The sequence below is a fragment of the Rousettus aegyptiacus genome, unplaced genomic scaffold (genome assembly GCF_014176215.1).
Source record: "Rousettus aegyptiacus isolate mRouAeg1 unplaced genomic scaffold, mRouAeg1.p scaffold_m13_p_13, whole genome shotgun sequence".
NCBI classification, from domain to species: Eukaryota; Metazoa; Chordata; class Mammalia; order Chiroptera; family Pteropodidae; genus Rousettus; species Rousettus aegyptiacus.
The window spans coordinates 54,113,043-54,133,340 of record NW_023416288.1 but is presented as its reverse complement, the minus strand read 5'-3'; the positions used below and the strand labels follow the sequence as shown (position 1 = coordinate 54,133,340).

Sequence of the window (20,298 nt, the reverse complement as noted above, 5' to 3'; positions counted from 1 at the left end):
ACAGCTTTGGTGCACGACACGACAAGGGTAGGACAACAGGCGAGGTTGCAATTCGTAGCCATCGGAAGTGAAGAAAAGGTAAAATTGGGAAAACCGAAGGGAGGAATTGGAGTCTGCAAGGCCAGGTGCCCGAGGGGAGGACGTAGTCCCGTAGCCGCACCCTCGGCTAGCAGAGCTGGGAGCCTGTGTCCGTGACCTGCTGTGCTTTTGAAGTCCGTCAAGGTCTATGTCCGGTATGCCCTTTTCTCTGCCGGACCTTTTAGGGTGTGTTGGAGGAAAGCCTTCCTGGCTAGGTTCCCGTCCAGGCATGCAGGCAGGCAGAGAATGCCGAATCGCTACAAACACATCTTTTAGCTAGTCTGTGTTGGCAGGTTCCCCAGCTAGATTGACCAGTGCTCGGTACCAGGCAAAGTGCTGTCTTCAAAGCAAACGGGGCAGAGCCAGCAGGTGCACGCAAGGGGCTGTCGTCCAGGGCACCTGTTGAGCAAATAGCTAGCCCGCTTTCCCCCCACTATACAGCAGGTTGAATGTACATTTCCGAGTCAGTGTATTTTTAGACAAAATGACCCCTGTCCTCTGGTTTCTGTAAGAGTTTTAACGAAGTACCTCTTGAGGCTGAAGTGGTGACATAGTTGCTCTTCCGAGTTTATCTTTTTATATCTTACGTTTGCATGAAAACTGTGGACTTCGAGGAGGATTATGTAGTCACCATAGTGGTGAGTATTTTCAAACAGTACGCTAGCGCCTGTTTTAAAAAATAGGTTTACGAGACCGAAATGTATGCACCCTGATGTTCATAGCAGCATTATTCACGGTGGCCAAGTCACGGAAACAACTGACGTGTCTTTCGATAGATGATCCAATAAAGATGTGGTATATATATATATATATATATATATATATATATATATATATATATACACACACACACACACACACACACATATATGTACCACATCTTTATATGTGTATATATATATATACACAATAGAATATTAGTCATAAGAAAAGATGAAATATTGCCATTTGCGACAACATGGATGGTCTTGAGATTATCATGCTAAGCGAAATACATCGGACCGAAAGGTTTGAGAATCATGATTTCACTTATATGTGGGATATAAAACCGAAAGCAACGAATGAACAAGACAAGCAGAGGCTCATAGACAACAGTTCACCAGAGAGAAAGCAGGGAGGCGGGAGGTAGATTAGGGTAAAGGGGGTCAAATATACGGAGACAGAATGAGATTTGACCTTGGGTCATGAACGCAATGCAATATACAGATGACGTGTTATCGAATCGTACACTTGAAACCTATATAATTTTATGAACCGGTGTCATCCCAATAAATTTTATTTAAAAAAGCAGGTTTCGCAGTCCTGTGAAAGGCTAACCATGTTAGATGTTATTTTGGAAGAGCTGATTTCTCACGGTTTGGCTCATACCAAGCACTAATAAGCCACCATATACAAAGCGTTTACACTGAGGACCTCACCTCTATTTTGTTCACTTTTATCAAAACAAACTCAGGGAACCAATACCATTCTACTTGCCTCAGCCATGCATAGAGCTTTATTATTTTATTCTTCCGTGGGCGAGTCCCTCGATGTAGGTAGAGTGGAGAGACTCTCAGCTGCGGTTTACTTAAGCAGCAGGAATGGGCTTCCGGAGGCTTCTGAGCAGTCGGAGCGGTCTTCGCCAGGAGCCCGTTGCGTGTCCACACTCAGCATCGACCCGGCACCAGCAGAACCGCCTGGTGCTCTGCTCTCACCTTGAGGCTGGTCCGAGCCCAGAGCAGAATGGCGTCCACAGCTGCCCTCAGCTTGGCATTGCCTGAGATCACGATGGCCGCGTGCCCCGAGGGACAGGCCGCCATGATCCCTACACAGACCATGACCCCGATCTTGTTGTGCCACAGAATCAGCAAAGGCATCGAGAGGAGAGCAGCGCAGAGCGACACCACGTAGAGGAAGAAGAAGGAGACGAGAGACTTGAGCGCTTTGATGTGGGCCTCCAGGCTGGGGTCGCGGGAGTCCCTGGTTTTGGCTCTCATCGTCCTCATGTGCTGCCAGAGGGAGACGATCAGCACCCCGGAAGAAGCCACAAAACACAAGAAAGGCGGGATGGATCCCAGGTTGCAGAAGAGGAAGGAATTAAAGAAACTGAGCTTTTCGATTTGCAAGTGGAACTCCGTACCGTTGTTCGTGAAAAGCGTAGTTGTGCCCATGAAGTGAGGGTTGCTAAAATAGTCCCAAGAACAGATGACAGTGCAGACACTGGTGAGAAGGATAGAACCCAGGAGCATCTGGGGCATCTTCCTGGAGGTCCACGTCGCCAAGCAGAGCAGGAAGGCGCAGGAGAAGCGGACGATCTTGGAGCAATAGAGGAGACTGAGGCACGTGGCGATCCAGAAGCCGGCTTGGTTTGCAATCATCCAGAGCATGACGATGGTCTGGTAACTGACTCTCAGCGGGTCTTCCATCTGCTGGAAGTGGGTAAGCTGGATGGCGTACAGAAATAGCAGCACGTGCAGGAAGAGCCGCGTGAGGCTGAGGCTCAGCAGGACGAGGTCACAGTTGCTCAGCGGCTGCCTCCTCACCACATCCCGAAAATTCACCGAGAAAATGAAGGCGTTGGCCAGAGTCCCCACCACGAACTCCAGGATCGAAAGGCACAGAAACGCGCACTTGACCTCATAGGACACAGTGACGGCGGGAGGCAGCATCAACATGGCGTCTCTTCTCCCGTGTCCACCCTCGCACTCACGGACCGGCCAGGAGAGAAGGGCAGGTGTACCTTCCGAGCCAGGACCTCCCCCTTCGCAAGACTCTCACCCTAGTGACGAGAGAACTCTGGCAAGAAGCGTAGAGGGATATTGTCGCTTTACAGTATCTGTTGGATACACACAAAGGATCATCGTTGAGAGCAGGAGAATGACAGTTCTCTCTCTCTCGGGCGATGCGGAAACTTATAAGAAACCAGATGTTTCTGTGTGGCAGCCTCTGCGGGGGGGTCACGGCGCAGCGCCACAGATGCAAACAAGCGAGATCTCAGTTACCCGTGCCCAGTTTTGCATGCATGGGTGGAGGAGAGAGGAGGATTTGCTTATGGGTTTTAAGAGAACTGGCAGCAGGCAAAGCGTATATTTTCGACGGACTAAGGTTTGAAATGGTACCTCTCTCCATTTGCATGCCTTCCGTCACCTCCAAGGCACAACTCGTATTACGGACTTTGTCTTCCGTATGGACAAGTGCATGGTTCCTCCCCGGGCACCAGCACATGTCTGGTAAGACTACCATCCCCACAGATGTCATTCAGCCATCGTCATCATGCCGGGCACTGTGCGTGGCAAGAGGAGTATTTCCATGCACAAGTAAAGGGGGAGGATGGGACGTATCTGGCTTGGATGGTTACAGGAGCCTTTTCCTGCCTGCTCTGCTTCCCAGCCCACTCCCTGACCCTACTTCCCACGATGCAACAGTAGCAATCCCGTGAAAATACAACCAAGATCATGTCTGTGCTTTGCTCAGACCTTTCAGGGCCTCTCGCCTCCCTCACCGTAAAAGCTAAGTCCTCACAGTGGCTCGTAGGTCCCACGTGCATAATTGGGACCTCCGTCCCTTCTCAGGTGGCATTGGTGGTTCTGGCTTCGTCCTTCACTCAGCCCCAGCCACATGGGCTTCTTTTACGTCCTGTGAACTCACCGGGGACCGTCCCACCTCAGGATGATTGCATCGTACCTCCCGCTGCCTGGATGCTTTTCTTCTGCGTGCTCCAGGGCCTCACCGTCTTCTCCAAAGGTCCCTTCAAAAGTCACCTGATCAGAGACTCCTCCCTTGAACATCCCGTGGATGGCATTTCTTACCCACACATTGAGTGCTTCTTATCGTCCTTAACCTATTGCTTATGTCCACATATATTCAGTTATTTGTTGCCTCGACCCACCCCTCACTAAAAACGTAAGCTTCGTGAAAGCACAGAACAGGTACTCAGCAATTTTTTAAATGAATGGAAATTTTGCAAATGAAGCATTTAGTAGCCTGTAACATCCTCATGGATGATATCTGGAACATCTTTGAACATTCCTAGGGGTTGTAGTCTAACATACTTGGCTGTAATTTCTGGTCTAGCTTTCTCCCCTCTTAAACATTTCAATATTTGGTGAGCTCTAGCTTTCCAGCCGCTCTAATCCGTCTGCATCTCCAAAGGAATGTGGACTGATTTAATATTCACTTCTGCGAGTTTTAGAAAAATTCAAACATTCGCTGTTGATCTATGCTTCTTTTACTCTCTTACAAATGCCTTAATTTTTTCAGTTCTTTTATTACTGTCCTTCATGCTTCATTCACACACTCATTTATTTTGTAGAATGGGTGCAGATGAAAGGAAAGGAGAAGCTGAATGGTTGGTCAGTTGGATGGTCACATTTTTTCTCTGAGGCGTGGAGCTTCCTCACCTCTGTTTATCAGCTTGCTCAGCCTCCTGCTTCTGTGGTCCTCTTAGCATAGTTTCGTAGTCTCACCCTGGGCGGTCCTCTCCCTCTGAGTGTGCTCACAGGTCCAAGAAGCTCCCTAAAGAAGGATGCTCTGCGTTGAGAGTGTGGGGTCTGGAACCAGGCTCCTACCGGTTAAGACCGGACTCTGCTCTTCCTCTCTGTGTGACCTTGGCAACTGACAGAACCTTCCTCATTCACCTCATGTGAAATGGAGATGACAAAACCCCCTCAGAGGGCTAACAGGGTTGCATGAATTGACACATATAACGTGCTTGGAATTGTGCTTGGGACATGATGTCCAATTGATAAACATTAGTTACAGAACCACCGTATGATTCAGCAATCCCTCTTATGGGTATATATGCAAATTAATGAAGTCAGTACCTCAAAGAGACATCTGTGCTCCCATGTTCACAGTAGCCACGAAGGAAACAACCTAAGTGTCCGGGATGGATGAATGTATAAAGACATTGCAGTACATACATACGATGGAATGTTATTCACGATCTCCCCAAAGAGATCCTGCCATTTGCAATAACATGAGTGAACCTGGACGACGTCATGTTAAGTGAAATACGCCAGACAAGGCAAGAAAAATACTGCGCCGCCTCAGTTATGGGTGGAATCTAAAAAAGGAGAATTCACGGAAGCAGAGAGTGCAGCGGTGGTCACCAGGGGCAGGGCGGTGGGGGGATGGGGAGGTGGCCATCACAGGGCACAAAGCTGAAGTCACGTAAGATGAGTAGGTTCTAGAGCCCTAGTGTGCAGCATGGTGACTTGAGCTCATATGGTGTCAAATACCAGAAATTTGTTAAGAGAGTAGATCCCAGGGGCTCTCACCACACACACGCACACGCACACAAAGGTAACCAGGGAAGTGGATTTGTCAAATTAGCTTGATTGTAGTAAATATTCACTTGTGTATATCAAAGTTGCACATGTTAAATATACACAATTTTTGCTAAGAAGAAAACCAGAAAAGTTATAAGTAAATAACTTAATCATTTAATAAATAAGTTATAAATAAATAATTATTTAATGAATAAATATAAATAAAAGTTATAATAAAACAAAAAATACATGACGTTGAGGAATAAATTTAACAGAAAATATATAAGAAATCACTGAGGAAAATGATACAATTTATTAATAGATACTGAAGACCTAAATAAACATGTTCGGAGGAGAGAATAATAAGTGTTATTATTAGCATTGTTTTCAGGTGTTTGTCCTGATGCCCTTTACCCCGTCCTCTTTCCTGCAAAGCCTTTAAGATTTTTGTTAATCTGAGAGTCATCCGTGTTGCTCCATTTGTTTCTGTAGCTACTCTGTCTTTTTTATATTTTCTTTTAGCCAAAGCTCCTTACTTTTCTACACAAGTAATGTGACAGAAGTCAGTGGTTACTCAAAACATTTGCTTCCGTTTTATTCCAAATTGTTTCTATACAATATTTAGATAGCCCTTAATTGCACATAATCACATAGCACAGATTTGATGTTGTATTTAGTTCATCACAGTTGTGAACATCTTAATTGGGTCATTCATTCTTTTAAAATACCGATACTGAGACAGTTCTGTACTTTCAGCGGAAGCGAATGTTCTCCTTCTCGTCACTGGTGGCAGTATTGTATTAAGGGTGTTTAGGAAAGGTGTTGCTTTTCTAGGGTCCAAATGGAAACCACCTGCTTCATTGCACAGGCAAAGATGCATGAACACGGAGTTACGATCTCTTACAACAAGATTCATCCCCTTTCTATCAAGAATCAACGAAATGGTTGATCCGTGTTGATTCGTGGGGAGTATCAAATCCCACCATAATCTTTCGATAATCGAGAGCTCGTTCAGAGACAAGCAGCAAAATTCCTCATGGGCATCCCCGTTCCATTCAACTAGGGCACACACAGTGTTTGGGATTATATACTGCGTGGGCCGTCTTCAGCAACTGGCTGTTTTTGAAAACTGGTCTACTCAGGAAGCTCAGAATGGCTAAATTAATTGCAATGCTAACTAAGAGCAGGAACAGAGAAAAAGGAAATGAAAACAGGATACAGAAGAGATATCCACAGCCATGTTTGCTGCGGCATCATTCACAATAGCCCAAATATGGAAAAAACATATCGGTGTTCGTTGCTGGATGAACGGATAAAGAAGATGTGCTGTATATACACAATGGAACATTTTTCAGCCATGAGAAAGAAGCACTGCTATTTGCCACAACGTGGATGGACCTCAAGGGCAAGATGCTAAGTGAAATAAGACAGAAAAGACAAATACTGCATGGTATCTATCAGCTATATATGAAGTCTGAAAAAAGAAAAAAAAAACCCATCAAACTCATAAAAACAGAGAGTAGAAAAATGGTTGCCAGGAGCTGGGAGTGGGGGAAATAGAGAGAGGTTGGTAAAAATACAAACTTTCCTCTCTAAGGTGAATAAGGTCTGGCGATCTAATGTATAACATGGTGATTGCAGTTGATAGTACTGTTCATATCGTCTAATGGAAATTTGCTGAGGGAGTAGAACTTAATTGTTCATATATAAATACAAATCCATCCACACGCACAGTGATGAATGTGCTAATTAACTAGGTGGGAGGAATCCTTTTATAATATAAATGTATATCAAATCATCCTGATGGACACTTTAAATATCTTCTAATTCTGTCAATTATATCAAATAAGTTGAAAATAAAAGAAAGGGGGAGTTGTCCAGAGAAGGCTTCCTAGAAGAAGTAACATTGTGGTTGAGACCTTAAAGTTGAGTACGAAACTATGCATTACCCAATAGCAGGAGTCATCTCAGTAGGAGGTGATAGTCATTTTACAACTTAAAGACAAAATGAGCCACGATCTAATCTAATAGAAGTTAGCAAATATGAGGATGCAACAAATAAAATTAGTTACGACCCATCTTACAGATATGCGAACTAGATTGTCAGAAGACTTGCATTTTGATAAATAAATTGTAGTTTGTTTAAAATGATAAACTTTGTTATAAATAGCATTTAGGGATTACGATCTGTTAAAAGATTAAGGATAGGTAACTATGTATACTCATAATAGATAGATAGATACAAGACATGACTGAAATTTTTTCATATACCTCGGTCCCCTCACCGCTTAATTGGGACTGCTCCGAGGATCACCTCAGTGACGAGGCCCTGGTGTAAACAGGTTACGCAATTTCAAAATGCAGAGACGCCAGAGGAGACCTCTGAACCTTCCACTAAGTCTGGCAAACGGAATTGTCTTTACTCTCAGAAAATTGCACCCACACACATACATTAAGGAGTTCTCGAGAGAAAAGGGTGTTGGTGCGTGCGTGTGTGTGTGTGTGTGTGTGTGTGTGTGGCTTGTCAGGGGGTCAGTAAGCCTGAGAGTTAAGAGAGGACCTGGAAGAGTTCCTCCTTCGAAGTGAGGCGGTGCCGTACTCATCAGCCCTTGAATCTGAAGGTGTCTTTGAGCAGAGGTGGGGGCTCCGAAGGCAGGAAGCTCGTTGGGGTGTCTTGCACCTGTCTGCAGGAGCAGAAAGCCCACACTGCTGAGAGATGAGGAGAGGACAGGGGCAGTGGTATCTCTGTCCCCCAGGAGTGAGGGGATGAAGCCGATACTGCGAGGGGGTCCTGGAGGTCAGTCGCCGTGCTGGCCTGTTCCGGAGGCTCTTCTGTCAGGCTGGAAAAGGGGTGTGGCTGAAAGAAGATGCAGTGGCCCCAGGAAGAGGTGGCAGTTTTTTGGAGATGAGCAAGTTAGGAGGGGAGAACGTAGCTAAATTACTTCTGATAGCAGAGTTCGCTGAAAGAAGCGACTTGACGTTAGCGGGACAGGCAGCTGACAGGAAGCAGGTAGTGGTGGTGGGGGGTGTCATTCTGCAGCAGGGCAGTGGTGGTAATGGCGATCACAGAGGAAGTGGCAGCTGGGAGAGGCCTGAGGTGGGACGGAGCTCCGTGCTTTGCTGGCCCGGAAGAGGCCAGCGTGCCTGGCTTGTAGCAGAAGGTGACAGTGGAAGCCCAAGACCAGGCCGGGCTCGTGACCAAGCCGGTTTTTTTCACTTTTGTGCAGATTGCAGTATAAAGTGATCCATGCACGATGGGCTTCCTCTCGTCCTGCACCTACCCTATTCCTACAGGGCGACTGGTGTCAGTTCTACTCCTGTGGGTTGGTGGGCATGGAGGGTCGTGTGAGACCAAAAAGAGAGAACAGGTAACTTGCTCTCGGGCAGTGAAGAAGCTGAGGATGATGAGTCTTGTGTCTCTGGCGTCCCAGATAATCGGAGAGGAAAAGCCCTGTAGTCTCAACCATTTTCCTGGATCGTCAAAGCCTGCTAGGGACCCGAGTCAAGGATCTCGGCCCGGGTAATTCAATGACTAACCGTAACGTAAATGAACACTAAAAAGAACATCTTCAAAGATGTTCGGTTTGGAAATATACCAGGTCAGCCTAGGTTACCGTATTAAAGCAGAAAGTGGGAACTGCCAGAGGCTACTGGAGACCCACTGGCTAACAGTGAGACTATACTAGCATTGATGATGATGATGATGATGATGACAATGACGATGATGACGATAACGATGATGATGATGGTGATGATGATGATAACCACATTGAAGGATTAATAATAACATCAAAGGATTGATACAGATAACCTGTGTTTAAATCTTATAAGTTCACAAGGATCTTGGGGGAAAAAATCTCACTGGATTCCTCTGGAGGATGCTAAGGAACAACTCCTTGTTTTGAAAACAGTTAAATAAAGAGCTAAACATTTACTCTTCTTTTCCTGTATGAGCTGTGCCTTTGTGAAACAAATATTGGATGAGGGGGTTTTCTCTCTATAGGAATATTTCATCCAGTAAATAAAGAATTGTAGAATTATAGCATCACCACGTCACAATTTCTAATGAAATAATGGACCTAAGAAATGCTCACCAATAGCCACCAACATGAAAAAGGGGAGAATCTGCTGGATTTTATGTGTTTCCTACTGGAAGACACTATGCTTTCTATGCACCATTCTTGCTAAAAGAATAAAACTGTATCTGGTCAAAACTCTATATCTAATAATTTATGGGAAATACAATGGTAGAGAAATATGTTAGCATGCACGGGGATGCAATCAATAAAATACAAAATCCGAGGAAATTTATAGACCAAACTCTATTGATTTAAAAAGATGTAGATACAAACCAATTATAATAAATCTTACTTGCATCCTTAGGAGACCAGAACAAACGAACCCTAAAACTTTATCGGACGATGGAAATTTCAACATTGACTTGCTATTTGATGAGTAAGGAATCATACTTTAGGTGATGATGTTATTTTGCTTGTCTTTTGTGAAAGTTCTTATTTTTAAACAATAAAGATTAAAAGATATGAAATCTGAGATTTGCTGCAAAATAATGCAAGGTTAGGAAAAGAGGTGAGTAGGAATAAGATAAGATGAGGCTGGCCATGAGTTGATACGTTTTTACTCTAGGCGATGAGTACATGGAGTTTGTTATGTTATTCATTCCACTTAGGTATACATTTGAACTTTTCCATTACAAACACTTACTAGCTATATATTAAGTAAATATAGAAAGCTTAAAATTGTTTTCTCTTTTTATAGATGGCAAGAAAGAAGTTGAAAGATTTTACTACTTTGGAGCTGACGCTCAGTGTCCTTCTGCTTACTGTGTTTCTCATCACTATTCCACTCCTTGTACTTTCAGCCAAAGATTCTTTGGAGTCACAAGGTAACAGGGACTCTGGGGTTCTCCCTGCGTACATCGCTGTTTCTCCGATCAGCTTCACACCCACAGCTTCGCATTCTGTGCTGTGAGTGTGCACGTAGGTTATATGTGTGCTGGGAGCACCAGCAGATGTTCACCAGAGGCTTAGGTTTTTGACACTTTCATTTCCCAGCTACACGGTGCAGGATTCTGCAGTTGACACAAAATACATTTGCTGAATTTTATTGGCTATTTCGTTTCATTAACAGTAATAATGAACACTACCCTTTTATGAATGGCAGCCGAATAAGCGTATGATCAGTTTAAGTATTTTAGGCCAAAGTTTGGTTCTTTAAAAATGTAACAACTACCAGAGTTACTTGATTACAAGTTTACTGAACTGTTTTATTCTAAAAGAGGGGCCGGGTTGTGCTGAGTTATTGTCCCAGACGATGGGTCTGTCTGCGCTGGATGAATCCTTTACCCTCCTGACCTCATTCCCAGCTCCAGGAGTTTTTATGGTTGTGGGACGTTAAATAACCTCAAAGCGTGTTCAGCTCATGAAATTCTCTGATTCCAAAGCTAGAACTAAAACTCCATATTTGTGCAGAAACTGGAACAAATATGGAGTTCTTTTAATCCACCACTTTTGAAGTGGAAACCCTAATGATAAGAAAACTAATTAAAAGCCTATGTCTTAATGTTGTTACTGATTTATCGCGGAGTGCCTTGAAGAAATCTTACTTCCTTATATTAGACTGTAATACATGTGTCTCTTCAAGTTTACTGATTTTTAAATCCGAACCAAATCCCTTGAGTAGATTCTAGCTGCCAGTGTCTAGATTGGTGGTGTTAACCTAAAAATGAAAAGGCCTTTCAAAAAGAGAGGCAAAATGCATTTATTTGATATCGATAATAGCTATTCTGGAATCACCGATTCAGGCAGATGCCCAGTATTGTTCTGATTAGGAGACAAGGGCAAGGGGCATTTATGAGAAAGGGAAGGGGAACAATTCCATCAATAGAAGGACTGTGTGTCCATGGGTGCAGATAACATAGCATAGTGATGTTAATTTTAAACACTGTTTTTAATTTTCAGTCCAGTAGTCATGAAGTAGTCATAGCAACTGCTTTCTAGCTATTATTGTAGAGATGTGTGTGTGTGTGTGTGTGTGTGTGTGTGTGTGTGTGTGCGGGAAGGGGGAAGCCTATATCTTCAGGCACAGGCCAAAGGTTATTTTGTATTGTTTTAACATCCCAAATATTTGAGGCATAAGGGATGCTAGTCGGCCTCCCTCTCGCCCCACCCCCCCTCCCCATCCAGCACCATTTTCAAGCGGCTCCATTTATTATTATAATTTTTGAGAGCGGGCTCCCTTTACATTTCCTTTTGTGTGTGTGGAATAAAGCTTTACATAAGAATGTCATTACTCAGAAGCATTCCCGGTTGAGGGACACTCTGTTGACCAAGCAAGCAGGACCGAGGTTGCTGTGCTCAGAGAGGAAAGCTTTAAGACAACAACATGCACCGCATGTGTTCTATGTGCAAACCTATCGTGAGCCAGCGGCAGGGGGCGGAGGTGAAGGACCATAGCAAAGTCTGCAGACTTTGCCGTAAAGGCCAGACACTTAACCCTTTAGCCTTTGTGGGCCATACAGTCTCTGTAATACTTAATTTTGCCATTGAAGCATAAAAGCTGTATTAGACAAAACATTAAAAAAAAAAAAAAAAAAAACCAAAAAACTGAACATGGTTGCGTTCCAGCAATACTTTATTTAAAAAACCAGGCACTTAGGTATAGGGCCAAATGCCACAAAGTTTAGTATTTTGGATGATAGGTTCAATTAAACTTAATACTTTTCTTGTTTAGATTTTAGTAGAGAAGATAAGCTAAGTAAGCAATTAGCTGGGATAGAAAGCAAAAATGCAGAAGATACAAAAGAAACACTATGGGGATGACAAAATAGAAGAGATTATTATCAAGGAGACGGTGACAGCCTGGAATTAAAGATAAGTAGGACTTTGACAGAGATGGAGGAGCGGAAAGCGGTTTTCAGGCAGAAGCAGTAACGCAGGCTAAACGGCAGAAGAGGGCATCGTGGCGAACGTACGTGGCGTGAGAACGTACGCGGCGGCGTACGGACGGACGTAGCGTACTGCATGGTCCCACGTGACTACAGGGACGATCACGTCCAAGGCTAACATGGATCGGCGCTCGGTGGTAGAGGACCACTGCCGGCTGCCTCCCCGCTAGGACTGGGAAGCTGGGGGCCAGCGACGTCGTGCCCACACAGGACGTGGGGCCCACCAGGTTTGCGGGGAGCTGGTCTGCACCCATTTTCTGCCCGTGCATAGTGTGCTCGGAACCTAGTAGCTCAGAAGCCCGCCCGGAGGACCGACGCGGCCCCTGTCCATCACTCTCCTGCACCAGGGCGCCGTGCTGCTGGCTACTGTAAACTCGGATGCCATTCCCGCCTCGGTAATGGGTCTTCGCTGTTTCGTTACAAGACCTTTCGATAAATCCTGAGGTCCGCTGGGCTCGTCGCCTCCTCACCTAATCTGCCTTCCCTCCCAACTACGGGATTCAGTTAGTGGTCCCATTGTGCCTCTGGTCTCTGAGGCAGAAACAGCAGAAATTTTGCCTGGCTCTCTCCCCTTCAGCCCCTTTGGCCAGTATTTCGTGGATTTTAAAACATTTTCCTTAACGATGTTTTCCAGAGCAGGCACGTTTTCCTGTCTCACTGCAGTCTCCCTCGGCCATCCTCACCTCACGCCTGGGTCACTCCAGCCTCCTAGACCCTCTTCTGAATTCCATTTCTCCCGTTTTTTTTCAATGTGTGTGTGACTGAAACCGCTCTCTTGAATTTCTTACTTTCAATATAGTTCTACTTAACTCGAGTACCTACTGCATCCATTACTGTATGGGTCAAGTTCAGAGACTTCATTCTGTTGTCTAAGACAGGTGCACTGAGGAGGGGGCATTAGCCACCATTGCCTGCCCCTGGGGGAATGGGGACAGACTCCATTCCAGTCCACCCTGGGCCTCGCTCATTTGGCCCCGCCAGCCACGCTGTCCATCCCCTTGAACCCTCGTCCTGCTCCGTTCCCTATCTCCCAGGGTCCCTTCTCAACCCTGACGCTTACTAATACCCACCTTGAGCAAGACGAGCATTTCTATGTGGCTCTTTAAAATGGCATGTGAGTGACTCCATTTTTTTTTTTTTTTTTACTTAACATTGTGAGATTTATCTGTGTCGATTTGCATCTCTAGTGCATTTAGGCCCACTATAAAATGGTATATCAACATCTTCCTTTCTTTGGTTAATAGAAATTTAGTTTTTTTTCCTCATATCTTGCAATTCAACAATACTATTTGGCTATTCTTGTACATTTTTGTACACACATATTTGTATATGTGTGAATTCGAGTACACATCTTCAAGTTTACCAATATAAATGAAGCTCCATTTGTAATTTGAGTTACTGGTGATATAACTATATTGTAGTTTAGAATATCTAAATAAATTTTTCAGTTTTTTGTGATGACAGATATGGACTATATTGTGATTTCTATATTGTCATATGATAGCAGTAACAAGGAAGGACATTGGCCGTAAATCGACTTTGTGCAGAAGCTCTGCACTGACTGGGACATAGCCCAGTTTCTCTAAGTATCAGTTCTCTTATTTGTCAAACGTGGTTAACGGTACCATAACCTCAGATTATACTTATAAAGGACAGTGTCCTACAAATGAAAGGAGTCACTTTCTGATCTCTCATTTCAGGCCACGTGTGACCAGCGAGGCTGCTGCTGGAGACCCCAGGGAACCATGCGTGTGCCCTGGTGCTACTTTTCTAAGAGTCATGGCTATCAGGTGGAGGGCGACCTTGCGAGCACAGGCACAGGTAGGCCAGACCGTGTGGCGGGAGCTCCGGACCCTCCGTTTGCTGCAGGGGAGAGCCTTAGGGGCATGCAGAGTTGGCTCCGCATGGCTAGGGTACTGCAAGTGACGGAAGGCGGCCACTGCTCTTAAGCAAAGACTAGAATCTGCTGACATCAAGGGAGAGAAATCACTCTGTCTGGGGAGTTCAGAGACACCTTTGATCCCTGGCGCAACCTTTATGTACCTTTGTAACATCGCGCAAACATGATGATTTCTTTGGTCCTCAACTTTTTAACTTTTAAAGAGAGGGATTTGAACTCAGTAACCTCTCAGGCTACTTAAAACTCTAATATAATGCGACCTGAATCGTATGGAAACAAATCCAAGTATATAAACATTTTGTGAAAGTTAGCCAGTCGGTGTCAGTGCACATGGACTAAACGTCCCTCTTCTTCTTCCTCCCGCCCTAAAACGTAGAGCATGAAAATGAACATCCAGGGGATAACAGAAAGTGACTGTTTGGGGGAGGCTCTTAGCATAAAGGAGGAGGCATCCTCTCCCTCCAGAAGCCTGATGGGCTTTTCTGAAGTCTCCAGTCTTACCTAACTGGGAAGATGGCACGAAGTTTATGATCGTCTGTAATGTAACATGAAAATAACCAAGAAGGAAGAATGTACATACACAGGCCGAGGGCTGAGAGTGTATGGGGTGTGCGATGAACACGGAATGGCCGACGGGATGAGAGCCAGGCCTCTTGGGGCGGTTTCCAGTCAGACTGTGTGGACAAGAAGCCTGGTGTTTGGATAAGTAACGACAGCACCCAGCTTTAGACTCTGGCCCAAGATAGCATGCGAGCACGGTGGGGTGTGTGTTGTCGCTCTCTTCCCTTCTTTGGGGAACCAGGCTTTCCCCCAGCCCCTTTGTCATAAAGCTCAATTATCACGTGACCGTTGTTCACAGAGTTACACAGCCCGCTGTGTAAGCCTATTTCCCTCTCTGCAACAGGGTTCACAGCCCGGCTGAAAAGGTCGCCTTCTCCATCCCTGTTTGGTCATGACATTGACAACGTCCTTCTCACAGCAGAATACCAGACAGCTAATCGCTTCCACTTCAAGGTTGCCGTTTGTTTACTTATTTTTAAAAATCTTTTTGGGGAAGTTCTTGTGCCCTACCCGATGACTGCAGGTGCTGCAAAATCTAAAATTTTGCTAATTGAGATATTTTTCTCCATGGCCATTTTTCTTTTCTTTCTTTTCTTTTCTTTTCTTTTCTTTTCTTTTCTTTTCTTTTCTTTTCTTTTCTTTTCTTTTCTTTCTTTTTTTTTACTGAGCACCTGTATTTGAAAGCTGTAGCCTTTCTCCAGTGCGGCAACTTCCTAAATATATACTGTATGGTTGGCCGGTGAGCTCTGGCTTTCATTTATTTGTCCTTAATACCACCTGGAGTGTGGTAGGGAGGGGGAAAAATGATCGCAGCTTTGAAAATTCTAGAGATGGCCCATCTCTGTAGACTTGGAGTGTATATTTCTCCCTAAAGACTAACTTACACCCAAGCGTTCAACCCCTGAATTTGGGAACATAGTGAGTATGCGAACCTGAGACGTCATGCCATCCGGACCAGTGCCCGAGTCCATTACCCTGGGCACAGATATTGGGCGGCACTGGTGTTGGCAGGGATGCTTCTCTTTTGGAAAAACAAAGAAGTTTCCATTTCAGCTTTCTTTTACTTCATCTCCCTGGACAGTTAACTGACCAGATCAAAGACAGGTATGAAGTGCCCCCCGAACATGTCCAGCCCTTCAGAGGAAAAGCTGCTTCTCCCTTGACCTATGAAGTGAAGGTCTCCAAGCAGCCATTCAGCATCAAAGTGACCAGAAAAAGCAACAATCATGTTCTGTAAGTTTTGAAAACCTACCTGGGCATCAGAGCAGGGAAAGACGAAGGGAGGAGAGATTTGCGTGACTGAGGAAGGATGTGTTTCAGCAATGCGCCTGAAGGTTGTCATCCCCCTGTTGGTGACAGACATCCACCTCAAATCTATACTTTTTTCATGCCTTCTTTCCTCTTTCCCTTATTACTAATAATTTATTATAGGCCAGCCATTGGGCTGTATCCTTCTTCTCTTTTTCCCTTCTGTTTGACCATTTTTTCTTCTATATTTGCCCTTCTTTCCTTCATTCGTCTAACCACCTGTCCACCAGTAATTAGTTACGAACATCTACTATAATGTAGAAATCGTGTGCTGGTCATGAGGTAGGCCGTCTAAGGGATGAGCCTAAGAAGTGTGCCACATGGTACCTGCTCTCAAGAGGTCCTGATCTCTTGGTGTCCTTGGAAAAATGTCACAGGAGGGCAGATGGGGCCAATTAAATAGGGGGTATCGAGTAACTGAAAAATAAAGACCACCGTTCTAGGTAGCCGTCTTCTCTCCACCCCACTTGCCCACCCGTCCCTGCGTTTTCCATCTGTGTCTAGGTTCGACTCAGCATCGGGCCCCTGCTGTTCGCGGACCAGTTCCTGCAGCTCTCTGTTCGACTGCCGAGTGCCAATGTGTACGGTCTCGGGGAACACGTGCACCAGCAGTACCGCCATGATATGAATTGGAAGACCTGGTACATAGTTTCCAGGGACACAAGCCCCAGTGGGGTAAGCTCTTAGGAGGGCCCCTCTCCCCTGACCAGCACAGCCTCATTCTTGAAGGCCATTCCTGGCAGTACAGTGCAATGGTGACGAGTACGATCCTAGGGGAGGGTGGCTGGCTCTGAACTCTGGCACCGCCGCTCACCGGTTATGTGGCTCTGGGCAGGCTACCTCTCTGTGCCTTCAGTTCCTCGTCTGTACAGTGGGGGCAATATACTCACCTCTTCAGGTCGTGACGGGAATTAAATGAATCGATATGTAGAGTCTCTAGAGGAATGTGTGCCACATAGAAAGTGCTCGATAGATGTCAACTACTTTTCATTCTATCTCCCTTTTGAACTAACTAGTTCTGGTGAAAACATTACTAATATTGACTCTGGCTGACCTTAGTAAGTCACTGACGTATCAGGTTTATCAGCGAAATAGGATAAAATATCAACTAAAGTACTATATTAATCATTCTTCGTGTGAAGAATGTTTGGGACCGTGAAAGAATAGAATTCTTTGTCATTACTGTTTTCTTTTCTTTTTTGGTTTGTTTTAGTCATTTGTTTATTTGTTTTGTTTTGACTGCTAAAACCCAAAGTAGAGGTATTTATTTCTAGGGACAGCAATCTAGATCTTAGTCAGTAACTTTCGTGACTAAGCAGAACTACTGGCTGGGTGAAAAGAGATCATAAGATCTCTTTTTTTAATTTTTTAATTTATGGACCAGTTTTATATATTATCTTTATTTGCCAAAAGAACTCAGAAAAAATAAGTCTAATTCATCTCATTTAACAAATGAGGGCACTGGGGCTCAGAAAAACCAAATAAATTTCAATGTAAAAAAAAAAAAGTCGATAAGTGACAGACGAGCTGTAACCCCTGGCCTGTCTAACTTGAGGCTGTGCCCCTTACTACAGCCTTCGCCTGTCAGAGACACAGAAAAGACGCCGGGTCAGAGCAGCTGATCTGGGAGCTTCTGGAGATGGCTGTTCCATGAGGCGCCCCAGATCCTCGCCACTCAAAGTGTGCAGCCTGGGCTCCACCATGTGAGAAGCACGGGCCCTCAGCTCCCGCTTCCACCCACTGGATTAGAATACACCGTGAACTAAAATTCCTGTGTAATTCGTATACGCACCGAATTCTGAGAAATGCTATTACAGCACATTCGAATCACCTGGGCAAACTTAACAAACCATCAATGCTCGCTTTCATCCCCAGGGACTCAGTACTGTTCCAAGTCTATAAGACCAGCTCAAGTTCAAAAGTCTACTGTGGCAAAGACTAGAAGACCAGGCGTCTCAAGTAGAGCTCCATCTAGTTTGTACATTAGAAAAGTGCCCGAGCTTTTGCACATGGAGTTAGGTCAGGTTAAGACAAGCCTCTTTGAGAGGAGAGGTTTTTTGAACTACAATTTCAGAATTCTTGTTCTTTGACATCCTAACAGGCATCACAGACTCTCACCATCCTTCTAGATAAACGGTCATAGCTGGCTCATTCCACAAGCGAATCCTAATTCACTTGGTTAGCATCAACTGCATAGCACCCTTATATTTTTAAAATGTATTTGTGTCTCCTTTACTCACGAGTTCTCTGTCAGTTACTTGCAAGATTAACACTGGCTTCCTAAGTCATTTCTGGTCAAGTGGAGTTTAGACTACTAGATTATAAATTTGCCATGTTTGATTATCTTTTTGCAGGATGGAGCTAACCTGTATGGTGCACAGACATTCTTCCTGTGTCTTGAAGATGCTAGTGGATTGTCCTTTGGAATGTTTCTGATGAACAGCAATGCCATGGGTAAAGGACTAAAGGGACATTCATGAAAAAATGCATGAGAGTGACTCTCGGTCCCTTTCTTACAGCACTATAATTAAAAAGGAATGGAGCCCTTTGGGGTCGGCTGGGCCATAGCTTAGGGCCTACATGCTCTCTGGTCATCTCTATTGGAATGTTTTCCATTATAGAGTTAACGCATCTAACCGTTTCCTGTGATCTAGTCAGAGGCAGTTCCTACCAATTCTTTTTTCTCTTTTCTTAGTCTTTCATCCAGGAGAGAGGTTGATCCCGGGCCTAATGCTGACAGTAGCTGAGCCTAACGAGGGAGCTGCAGCCGAGCAGTGAACGTTCACTGCTTCATATTCAGACACTCCAAGGGTAGCAAGGTCAAGTGGAGTGACGAGGGACATGAGGATTAAGATCAGATTGTTTAGTACCAAACAGTCTAACATCACAGAATTCCAGAAGGTAGCTAACTTCCCATCTTTGAATGGTTTTAGGCCAGATCAATGGCGCACAACTTTTTTTCTGCTGGCACCGGTAACAACAGATCTCAGTGGCAATGACTCAGTCACCACAGGGGAAGAGATGTATCAGAATCTCCTAGGGGTGGTGGAGGGCACAGGACATTGATCCCCACCCTCTTCCCCACCGAGGATCAATGGACTAGATCTGTGCTGCTCAGAGCATGGCCCATGGATGGGTCACAAGCTGTTTCGGGTCTACGGTCAGATGAGTGTAGAAACAGAGCAGACCTTGCTATGGCATCCACGTGCATGCACGAGCCTTATTCCAGTAATTCATTTTCATGTTATTTTACAAAAGCATCAGTTTGCAAAAGAGTCGCAAATTTAAAAACTAGCGATCTGAGGTCCTTCACCACAGACTGTGTGAAAATCAGTCTGGGTGGTCTAAGGTGGTTCTAAGCTACCTAATAGAATCTCAGATGATTCCGAGAGACCAACTGAGATAATGTGAAGATTGTACAGTTTCAGGCAGTGGAAGACAAGCTGAGGCAGGCTTGAAAGAAAAGGTCACGGGATCCTAGGAGCTCATGTGCACTGTGCCTATGACCAGTGACTACAGTTCAGTAAAACCTAACGCCTTTTATCCCTAACTGCAAACCAAGGCCATGGGGAGGCTTCACCTCTGAGAGCTGTGATTGGGGCATAGGGGAATTTTGAGTTTATAATATAGTCTTGGACTTTTTTTTTTTTTTTTTAGTTTGGCTCTTGCCTGATATGAGAGTCACACTGGTACCTCAGCGTGTTTAGTTGGGTGATAGTCCTGCAGTCATGGTAGGGTGTGGGGTAGGAACAGCATGTGATGTGATTGTGAATGTCAAAGAAGAAAAAGATTTTCTCTACTTTTGTAGGTTCAGTATTTGGGGACCTGTGAATCAAACTGACAAGGGACAGGTTAGCAAGAGAAAGACAGTTATTTACACATGCGACATGCACATGCCGAGAATGCTCAAAGGGATGGTTACAATTTGTGGTGTGTACCGTCCTAATGGGTGCATGGGAGGGGCGTTGGGAAGGAACTTAGGACAAAACAAATGATTTCTTAGAGGAGGGGGAGCGGTAAAAGGCACTTATGGGAAAGCAGATGACTTTTTTGGAGAGATAAATGAGCCCCCTTAGGAGAACAGCTGGGAGATACAATATTCTTGTGACAATGGCTGTTTTGATGTGATACCAGTTTATTGTCTCAGGGAAGCTTAGAGTCGGTCCAGAGGAGAGGATTTATGGCAGCGGAGTAGTTTTAGGAGGCTGTGCTTTTAGGTTGATAAGGGATTTCAGAAA

At 44.8% G+C, this 20,298-nt stretch overlaps 2 protein-coding genes across 2 annotated transcripts in view; one reads left to right on the top strand and one right to left on the bottom strand.

Moving 5' to 3' along the window:
* Positions 1 to 1,724: 1,724 nt before the first annotated feature.
* On the bottom strand, positions 1,725 to 2,732 carry TAS2R38 (taste 2 receptor member 38). Its single transcript, XM_016157142.2, has one exon. The coding sequence runs from the start codon at positions 2,730 to 2,732 to the stop codon at positions 1,725 to 1,727; it is 1,008 nt and encodes a 335-aa protein (XP_016012628.2).
* Positions 2,733 to 14,938: 12,206 nt separating this feature from the next.
* LOC107516912 (maltase-glucoamylase, intestinal) overlaps positions 14,939 to 20,298 on the top strand; it is a 49,518-nt gene continuing 44,158 nt past the window's right edge. The window contains 5 exon segments of the mRNA XM_036230229.1: positions 14,939 to 14,954; positions 15,051 to 15,205; positions 15,834 to 15,989; positions 16,565 to 16,735; positions 18,415 to 18,514. Of these exon segments, the coding sequence (XP_036086122.1) occupies positions 14,939 to 14,954; positions 15,051 to 15,205; positions 15,834 to 15,989; positions 16,565 to 16,735; positions 18,415 to 18,514 (598 nt within the window).

Coding starts and splice junctions, on each gene's coding strand:
- TAS2R38 (XM_016157142.2), bottom strand. CDS start 2,732: ATGTTGATGCTGCCTCCCGCCGTCACTGTGTCCTATGAGGTCAAGTGC.